This window comes from Parasteatoda tepidariorum, chromosome 1 (genome assembly GCF_043381705.1).
Source record: "Parasteatoda tepidariorum isolate YZ-2023 chromosome 1, CAS_Ptep_4.0, whole genome shotgun sequence".
In the NCBI taxonomy this organism is placed as follows: Eukaryota; Metazoa; Arthropoda; class Arachnida; order Araneae; family Theridiidae; genus Parasteatoda; species Parasteatoda tepidariorum.
Genome location: NC_092204.1, coordinates 1,910,988 through 1,921,659, shown reverse-complemented (window position 1 = coordinate 1,921,659; position 10,672 = coordinate 1,910,988). Strand labels below are relative to the sequence as shown.

At 32.3% G+C, this 10,672-nt stretch overlaps 2 protein-coding genes across 2 annotated transcripts; one reads left to right on the top strand and one right to left on the bottom strand.

The window, feature by feature from the left end:
- Positions 1 to 654: 654 nt before the first annotated feature.
- LOC107437753 (heat shock protein 90 Gp93) lies at positions 655 to 3,894 on the bottom strand. Its single transcript, XM_016049853.4, has one exon. The coding sequence runs from the start codon at positions 3,400 to 3,402 to the stop codon at positions 1,060 to 1,062; it is 2,343 nt and encodes a 780-aa protein (XP_015905339.1). The 5' UTR covers positions 3,403 to 3,894; the 3' UTR covers positions 655 to 1,059.
- A 3,315-nt stretch (positions 3,895 to 7,209) lies between these two features.
- Positions 7,210 to 7,656, top strand: LOC139426367 (histone-lysine N-methyltransferase SETMAR-like). The gene has a single exon (XM_071185123.1). It carries the CDS (start codon positions 7,210 to 7,212, stop codon positions 7,654 to 7,656), a length of 447 nt encoding a protein of 148 aa, XP_071041224.1.
- The last annotated feature ends 3,016 nt before the right edge of the window (positions 7,657 to 10,672 follow it).

Below are 10,672 nucleotides of genomic sequence, written 5' to 3'. Positions count from 1 at the left end.
ACAAAATAAATTTTAAAACTAAGAAAAGAAGTATCAATAATTTAAAGTGTTTTTTAACTTTTAAAATCAATATATACATACAAAAAAATTAGTTGATTTAAATCAAGCCGATTTAAATCAACAATGGAACTAAGGAAAAAAAGCTGACAATTAAAACTAGCTACACAGTTAATAGCTACAAAAACAAAGGATAACTGGAAAATAAAACAAGCTAACATTTAGTAATTAGCCAAACAAGAAAAAAACATAATTTAAAAAAAAAAAAAAAAATAATGTAAAAAATAACTAAAAAAATAAGCTACCACTAAATAACTAGGGGAAAAAAAAAAACAACTCGAAAGAACTGGCTGACGAGTGTAAAAAACATGGCCAACGAACAACTCCTTAGCCACAGAAACTAATTTGTAGCCAAACTAAAACACCTCTGTACATTCGCTTCATTATATAACTTCTAATGCATGTTTCAATATAATCTTTTCTTATTACACAACATTTATTTATATTTCTAAGCACATTTAAACTGTAATTAATTCCAAAATAATGAACTACTTTTCAAAGGCGTAGTATTACATTTCCTTGTAGTGCCAACATGAGGGGAAATGAAGTATTATCCTAAAAATTATTAAAAGAAATTTAAAATGAAATGACATTAAGTCAGATGTCAATATTTTATTATAAATAATACAAGACTTCCTAATGCATAACCTATCTTTACATTTTATTACGGAAGCCTAAAAAACAGACAATTCAAACTTGCAGCACAGATGGTAAATATGAACAGACTGGCCCTTACAGATTAAACAGTTCTTTCAAACATACAGCTTCATTTTTTCACAATTATACAGGAAAAAAAAAATTTCATAGAAAATTAAAAAAGTCAAACAGAAACATTAAGATAAATTGCCTTTTGTTTACATAATTTTCATAGAAAAATCACCCATGTATTCAAGTTTTTAATAACCTTGAATTAAGTAATGCAATGATGGAAATCTATATAAATTAAGTTATGGAGTGAGGTGATAAATGAATAAGTGTGTCCGTTACTTACTAAAATACAGTTCAAAGTTCATCATGGTCCGAATCCGTAAATTCTTCCTCTTCGGCTTTAGTCTCTTCTTCTAAGTCTTCCACTATTTCCGGCTCCTCGTCGATCTGTGCGTCGTCGGACACGCCCAGCGACTTGCGAAGCAGGCTCTCAACACGCTGCGCAAAACTGCTTGTGTCCTTCAACATGAATCCAGACCTGAGTGTCGCGGTCTCGAACATGATGTTGGCCATCTGTTTGGCGGCCTCGTCCGTTTTATCGGACTGCACCCGTCTCAAAAGCTCTTTCATCAGTGGATGGCGAGGATTGATTTCTAGAGTTTTTTTCTGGCTCAAGTAATATTCTCGTGTCGTGTCCTGAATTTTACTGTGGGCATTACTGGAAGCCAATCTTTCCATGTTACCCGTCCAGCCGAACTGGCTGGCCACCAGAGCGCAGGGTGAGGAATGTAAACGTTGAGAAACAACGGCTTTGCTGACCTTGTCTTTTAAAACATCCTCCTCCAACCATTTTATTAAGGGTTCGTATTCTTTCATTAAAGAATCTTGTACTTCTTTAGCTTTTTCGCCTTCGTCTAACCTCAAACCGTCTTTCGCTACATTTTGGAATTTCTTACCCTCGAATTCGGGCAATGCAGAAATGGCATACTCGTCGACCGGTTCCGTGAGATACAGAACTTCGTAGCCTTTCTTCAATAGCCGCTCTACAAACGGCGATTTCTCAACTTCGTCTAAAGAAGCACCTGCCATATAGTAAATATGCTCTTGTTTTTCTTTCATCCGCTCCACGTACTCGGAAAGAGACGTATAATTTTTAGAATCATTCGAAGAAAGGAAGCGAACGAGTTTGGCCAGTCTGGTCCTGTTGCTCGGATCTTCGATGACTCCGAGTTTTACGTTCGTGCTGTATTCCTTCCAGAACTTTTCATATTCTTCTTTGGGGATTTTTTTAATCATGTCCAATGTTTTTCTAACTAGCTTTTTCTTGATCACTTTCAACAGCTTGTGTTGCTGCAAGGTCTCTCGAGAGACGTTGAGGGGCAAGTCGTCGGAATCCACGACTCCCTTCACGAAGCTGAGGTAGTTGGGCATCATGTCTTGGAAATCGTCCGTTATGAACACTCTGCGAACGTACAGTTTGATGTGGTCGACTTTTGTACCGTACCTGTTGAAAGATTCGGACGGTTGCACGCTGGGAACAAATAACAGAGATTTGAAAGTAACTTCACCCTCCGCGATAAAATGAGTCTTAGCCAAAGGATCGGATGAATCTTTAGTGATGGATTTGTAGAACTCGTCATATTCTTCGCTCTCAATCTCCGAGGGTTTCCGCGTCCAGATGGGCTTAGAAACATTTACCAGCTCCCAATCGCTGACAGTTTTTTCTACTTTCTTCGTTTTGGGTTTCTCTTCTTCACTTTCTTCTTCTACCTTAGCATCTTCGTCCTCCGCAGGAGAATCTGTAGTGGCATCGGTCTTTTCTTCCTCCTCGATGGGCTCTTCGACGGTTTCAGTTTTTGTGGACCACAGGTATATGGGGAAATTGATGAACTGGCTGTACTTTTTGATTAAATTACGCAAGGTGTCTTCTTCTAAGAAATCTCTCGCCTCTTCCTTCAAATATAAACTGACAGTAGTGCCACGAAGAAGAGTGGGCCCTCGTGGATCGTCCACGATGTTGAAAGCGCTGGCATCAGACTCCCATATATGTTGAACATCATCATTGTGTTTACTGGTAACAACAACTTTATCTGCTACTAAAAACGAGGAATAAAAACCGACGCCAAACTGACCAATCATATCGGTTAGTTCAGTCGCACTCTGCGTTTCTCCCACTTTTTGCAAGAAATCTGAAGTTCCAGACTTAGCTATTGTACCCAAATTTGCTATGAGTTCGGCTTTGGTCATACCTATACCGGTGTCGGTAATATGAAGAGCGTTATTTTCTTTATCACTTTTTATACGTATGTGAAGTTTTTCAGTAGCAGAAAGTGCAGCTTTATCGGTAAGAGAGAGCACTCGAATTTTGTCCAGAGCATCAGAGGCATTGGATATCAATTCTCTAAGGAAAATCTCTTTGTTTCGGTAGAGAGAGTTTATAATTAATTTCATCATACGATTTACCTCGGCTTGGAAAATGAATTTTTCTGCTTTTTCCCGCATTTCTTTAACTTGGGCGACATTGAGACCATCAATTTTGATGGCTTCTTCTTCCCTCTGCACGACTTCATCATCAGTTCTGGAACCATCTCGACTGCTTCCAATATCTTTTTCTACCGAAGGTTCATCAATTTCATCAGCATTTACAATGGTACATAGGAAAAATATACCCAAAATTACAAAGACTAGCCACCGCATCTTGCTACTTTTTAAAGAGTAATTACAACAATGCGACTAAATTTTTTCGCCGGTCTATAAGCTCCCATTCGAATAAACAAAAACCTGACGTGGATCTACGAGATTTGTCGTGTAAATTTATTATTGGCTAATTGTTTGGCACTTGGAGTTGAGTTGGCATCGAAATAAACCAACATGATTTTCATTAATCCATAGTTTCAATCACAAAATGGCAACAAAAATATTGTTACATTCGGATAGATATTAGCCTCAAATAAAAGGAAATACGATACCTATGTTTTAAGTGGCAACAAAATTCCTGTTTCAGGATTATTTCATTTAGTTTGAAGTTAAAGAGGATAGAATTTATTGCATATTCTCTGGAACTAACTTTTGTAACTCACAAATGATTTAAGACAAAAAAATCTCCTTTGTGAAATACAAACGTCTTTAACAAGACAATTTCAACTGAGAGAAATGGAAGGTGTTTTCTATACTAGGAAGCGCTGCTGGCTTTTAACCGCCCATATTTCCGGTTTATGGTATCCGGTGTATTTTAAGGCAATTTGTTCAAAATACAAATTTTGTTCTATATATGTAGGGTATATTCTTTATTCTAAATGATAATTTGCAAAATAAATTTAATCTCGCTACTCTAAATACTAACACTAGCGCCCGCATGGTGCTATGTTTTAAGGCTGTTGCTTGGCTGACTAATTTTTTAATAAATAGAGACGTTTGATTGGTCGATTGCCTCATCGTTTTCATCTTTATCGCTTAATCGTTTAGTCAGGCTTACTAGAATGGCATTTTTGTTTGGCGCAATTTTACTAATGCGCATGCTTGGTTTGATAAATTATTCAAACCAATCGAACTTCGTAGACAATAAATATTGGCGATCGAAATGGGCTGCAGGTGGCGTAGAGCAGAAACCTTTNAATTTTACTAATGCGCATGCTTGGTTTGATAAATTATTCAAACCAATCGAACTTCGTAGACAATAAATATAGAAACTTGTATACCCTCCTTTGCTTGTGTAAACACTGACAAGGACATAAAGATAGGAAGATCAATCACGTGAACTTTGACATCACTAGTCTTAATTGAATTTTTTGATTGTTTATTTGATTTTTATAGATTGTTATGATAAATAATAACATTCTGTCTCTGTGCTAGAAAATTCTGAGCACATTTTTTAAAAATTTTTTGAAGATTTATAATTTTTAAATTTAAAATGAAAAAAAATTATATATTCTTAAAAATTGATTTTTATATTGTTCTGAAATTCAAATACTTAAAATAAAAAAAATAAATAAATAAAAATAAAAAAACAATTTATGGGCTTATTAAAAAATATGAAAATAAATAAAAAAAATAAAATAATTAAAATAAAATAAAGAACAGTTTTATAAGCAATCTAAGCTGCCCAAAACATTTAATTTCATGAAGAACAAAAAATTGGAAAATGTTAATAATTGCTGAGATAGAGTCTCATAATTGCCTGTTAGCGTTCAGTTAGTTAGTTATTAAAACTTTTTCATGGTTTTCATTTGTGCGTAATCTAAATTCTAATTATTTTCATTCAAGAAGTCTTTCAAAATATAATTTCATTCCTGTATTTAAATTACAAGTAACTTTGATATCTGGGTGGCCTACAAAAATTCAAAAAAGTACAAAAAAAATTTAGAGCATTTCACAGCATTTACTATTTATCAAAGATGATTAAAAAAAAATTATTGATTATTAAAAAATAATTTTATTGCGATAATCAACATTAAGCTGGAAACCTATTACTATTAAGCAATTTAAAAGACTTTTTCGTGGTTTTCCTTCGCATGTAACGCAAATTTGATTATTTTAATTTAATCTTCTTTAAAATAAACTATTCTTATAACTTTCATGAACATGCTTGCATTCCGATACTTAAATTGTTAATTACTTAGATTTCTGAATTGAATTAAAGATAATAATGACGTTTCGTTACATTCACAAAGATGATAAGCTTCACAAGGATGGAAAAAAAAAAGATTGGTTATTAAAAAATAATTTCTTTTAGATTATAAACATTTAGTTAGAATCCTATTCCCGATAAAAACGATTAAAAAAAATTATTTTCGTGGTTTTCCTTAGCGTGTAAAGCAAAATTTGATAATTTTAATTAAAATTGGTAATTTTTATAGCAATTATACTTCGATACTTAAAATCCGACTTACTTTGATTTCCGGGTTTAGTTAATAAGAAGAGCTTTTCGTTCTGTTCAGGAAGATGGTACCCTATCTATTAAGGATAATAATAATAAAAAAATGGCTGTTTAAAAAAAATATTTTCATTGAGATGATGATGAACATTTAACTTGAATCCTATTATCACCAAGCAATTTAAAAAAAAAAAAACATTTTCGTGGTTTTCCTTTGCGTATAACGCAAAATGTGATTATTTTGATTTAATCTTAATTAAAATAAGCTAATCTTTTAACTTTTATAAATATAATTTTACTCTGATGCTTGAATTGCATGTTATTTTATTTTACATACCAAATAAAAGCAATCTGAAAAACATTTTCGTTTGTTTTTCTTAGCGTGTAACGCAAAGTTTGATAATTTTAATTTCAATTTAATCTTGATTACAATTAATTATTTTTATAACTTTCATAAATATTGTTCTATTCCGATACGTAAATTGCGAGTTACTTTGATTTTCGGGTTGAGTTAGAAACTACAAAAATATGAAGAACATCTCGTTATATGAGGGTTACTCTGAAATTTTTGAGATACGCGCAGACAAGAATTTACAAAATAAAAATAACGGTTTAATTTCAAAATACAAAGTGTATTTTAACACGGCAGACGATTTTTTACCGACTTACTTCAACTTGTTTAGCGTAGAATAAATTTTAAACAGAAGAGAAAATGGAGTTGACGCGTAAACATTTTCGCTCTATGATTTTCTACGATTTTAAAGCAGGATTAAATCAAGAAGAATGCGTTCAGCTTTTGCAATTAGCATTTGGTGATCTCCAGCTCGTGTTACTGTATTCAGATGGTTTAAAGAATTTAGCAGGGTTCGCAATTCTCTTCAGGATGAAGAACACACAGGAAGGCCAGTAATCCCGGATAATGTGTCTGCTATACTTGTTGTTGTTAATTTACGTCGCACTAGAGCTGCACAATGGGCTATTGGCGACGGTCTGGGAAACATCCCGGAGGATGATCCGAAGACATGCCATCACAATTTTGATCCTCTGCGGAGGGGATGGCACCCCCGCTTCGGTAGCCCGACGACCTGCGAGCGAAGTCGGGCACTCTACGGTAGCACAGTTTAACGAGGACCAATACCGCACACCCTCGGTTCCTACACAGACGGATCCAAGTGGTCACCCACCTGCACACTGACCGTTGCCAGTGATGCTTGACTTTGGTGATCTGCTGGGAACCGTGTCTTAACGATCAGTCCATTGCGGGACGTGTGTGCTATACGAAAAATGTTAAAGGATGATAATCGCTGTACCTATCAAATTATACAGAAGGAACTTAACATTAGATCCGCAGCCATACACAAAATTAAACATGAAGAATTACATATGAAAAAAGTAGTTTGCCGTTGGGTTCTCCATAATCTAATTGAACGACAAAAAGAGGAGCATGTCAGAATCAGTAAAGAAACTCTTAAATTGCTAAATGATGGTGACCACAGCATCATTTCTGAAATTGTAATTGGTGATGAAACGTACATACCGTTTTTTGACGTTTTAACGAGTCAAGAAAGCAAAGTATGGGTCTTTGAAGATGATCCCACGAAGATGAAAAGATAACGCGCCCAGAAAAAGTGATGTATGCTGCTTTCTTCAGAAGTACGGGATTGGTCAAAGCCATAAAGTTGGAAGGACAGAAGACAGTAACAGCAAACTGGTATATCACTAAATGTCTTCCAGAAATTCTACAAGAAGTGAATGTTAGGGGACTAGTGCTTCACCATGACAACGCATCTTCACATACAGCCGGATTAACAGTTGAGTTTCTTAAACAAAAACAAATTAAAGTGATAGAACATCCGCCGTATTCACCTGATCTAGCCATGTGTGACTTCTGGTTATTCTTTAATCTAAAAAAGAACTTATGTGGACGTCGTTTTCCTTCAGAAGAAGAGATTGATGTGGCTATAAATGCATTTTTTTCATCTATTCCAAGAAATAAATGGCTTGAGGCATTTAATCTGTGGAAAATTCGACTCCAAAAGTGCATTGATGCTGAAGGAGACTACTTTGAACACACCTAAAATTTTGTAAGTGTAACTTTAAAAACCTAGTTGTATCTCAAAAATTTCAGAGTGACCCTCGTATTCACAAAAAAGTCTCTCAAAGATGCTAAAAAAATTATTCATCAAAAAAAAAAATTAATTACGATTACTGAGCTTTTGATTGGAATCAAGCAATCTGAAAGATATTTCCGTGGTTCCTCTTTACTTGCAATGCAAAATATGATTGTTTTCTTAAACTCTTATTCAAGCAAGGAAAAAAAAAAGAAACATTTATACAACTACTAACCACTCCAAAAACCAGAGTAAATGCTTTATAATAAAACTGATACGTCAAGAATTTGGAATTATGAAGAACTTGCCTGTATATTTTGATTCAATAAACTGATCTATTTTCTGCTTCCCTTCTTACAATTTTTTCCTAAAAGTGAAAAATGACTTGTTACTTCTTCTGACTCTTCTACATTACTGTTTGAAAATTTGACGGGTCATCAGGATGTCTTTCGTCAACATCTTAATAAAATTCGAGCTAATAGTATTGTAATTGTAACGGAGAAAATATCAAAATGATGAAATGAACATGAACTTTTTATACAGTGTTAAAATTCAAAAACTTAAGTACTAGGGTTCCTATGATTTTACTAATAACTTATTCTAGTATGTCATATTGAAATATCTGATATATGTATACTGAAATATCTGATATATGTATATTGAAATATCTGATATATGTATATTGAAATATTTGATATATCTGGAGAAAAAATTTTTCTAACCAAATATTCTTTGAATCAGGAAAAGACAAAAAAAAAAACTGTTGATTTTTTTAAAATATACTTGGCATTTGATCACAAACGCCTTCAAACTTTGTTCTCGATAAAAATAATTTCAAATTATTTTAATCCTTCATCTCTTATTAACCTCGTTATATCATGTTTTTGATCAAAGTTCGGCAGCGTGCTTGTTTTTTCTCTCCTAAATATTAATTTGATTTTGATCCCTACACACGTTTTTTATTCCATTTCTTATAATGATTCGTAAAATATATATTAACGGCCCGGATTAGAGAACTACAGAATTATCTTCTTCAAAAATGGCAACTATTTAATTTAAATTTGATCCTTTTGTGTGTGTGATCTCACTCAGTGTCAACCATATCCATAGAGTAATAAACTTATACTTAACTTATATAAAACTTATTTATAACTCTATGAGCATATCGGTGTCACGTATCAATGACATCCGATAAAAATCTAACTCTCAATGCACTTGAGGTGAAGGGATTAATTGAATGCTTAATAAAATAAGAGCCTTCTTTGATGATATTTTTTTTAAATTAGTGGTGAAATCCTCTAATAATTATGTTTAAAAAATCGTTGCAAGAAAGGTTTGCAAGGATATATTTTTTTCCAGACGCATGCGAGTTAATTCAAATCAAATAAATGTACTATATGTACTCTCTTTTTCTTTCTACAGGATTACAACAAATTAAAGAGTAGATAGATATATTTATCAAGGCATTCTGCAACAAAGTAATAACATAGTACAAAGGTACATATGTTTGTATTGATTTCTGTGTATATATATATTTTTTTTTCTGTATTTGCTTTCAGAATTTTAGCTGTATAATATTTTATAACCGAATTCTGCTGCGATAGTAATTTTTCTTAAATTATTTTGTAAATGATTGATTATTCATGAAGTACATTAAGAAGAGATTTGAAAAAAATAAATATCATGCGTAAATGCTTTGGGGTTTTTTCCTTCCTTCTTTTTTCAAGAATGTGTTACGTTTTTTTATATTTCTTTTATNTATATCACTCATCGCAAAACTCATTTAATTATTTAATTACATATAATTTAAAAATATATCTCAGTTTTTACAAAAGCACGTGAAAATTTAATATTTCATGCAGTTTTTCATGAACACCAGTTATTTGTTCTTCTAAGAATATAGTGTTTGTTTTGCTTGCTAATTACAGATCCCCATTTGTAGAGCACCCTGTTGACATGAATGAAATATTGTAAAACTTATATAGAATATAACTGTATTCTATATAGTGATTAACTCTTCTTAACCTGAATTATTTTCTAGTTAGCTAACTCTAGCAGAGATGACAATGTGTCATTTTTTTTAGAATTAAACCTTTTTCAATTATAATGATTTTTTATATGGGCATTAAATGAAATAAATATGGATGTGGAGATATTCTAACTAGTATTTATAAATAAATTCATTGCAATGAAACTCTACATAAAAGGCATTGTATGCTATTTTGAGATATTATTAAAATCTTTACCTGTTTTTTTTACCTTAAAATCATCACGAAAGCTGGCATTTTTTTCAACCTTAAGACACATTGGGGAATAAAATGAAACAAAACATTCGAAAATACAATTCGATGGCTCTGTTATATTGTAATAACAGAGTTAATCGTAAGGGTAGCAACAGAACAGGGGAAAACAGAATCATTTCTCTAGATCTCCATGATTCCATACAAAGATCAGGGTCAATCAGAAAGATTTTAAATCAGAGTTGTTCAATAATTATCAAAGCAAACTCGGAAAAAAAATACCAAGTAGGTTTTTTTGTAGCATTTTATTAAAACATATATAGTATATATATACACTTAATAGAACACAAATCAAACATAATTAAATATAAAATTAAATGTAAATTATATGTAAAATAATTTGTGGTAAATTGTCAGTAAGCATTTGTATATCATATAAAAATATTGATACTATATCAGTTAATTGGTAATGTTCATGAAAAATCATGGTATTGTTAAGTTTTTAACACTTTAATTACAGCCTGGCATAAATTTGATGAATAATAAAGCAAGCAGATTCCTCTAATTAGAAGATAACGATGACAGTACAAGGAACAGTACAGCTTACAAAAAAGCCACTTAAATTCGAAAATTCCACTCGTGAAAAGATTCCAGAAAGTTGTAATAATCTGTAACAAAAAATTTAAAGTATTATTTCTATAAAGATAACTCTGTATCAATTTTCTTAACTAAATCAAATTAAT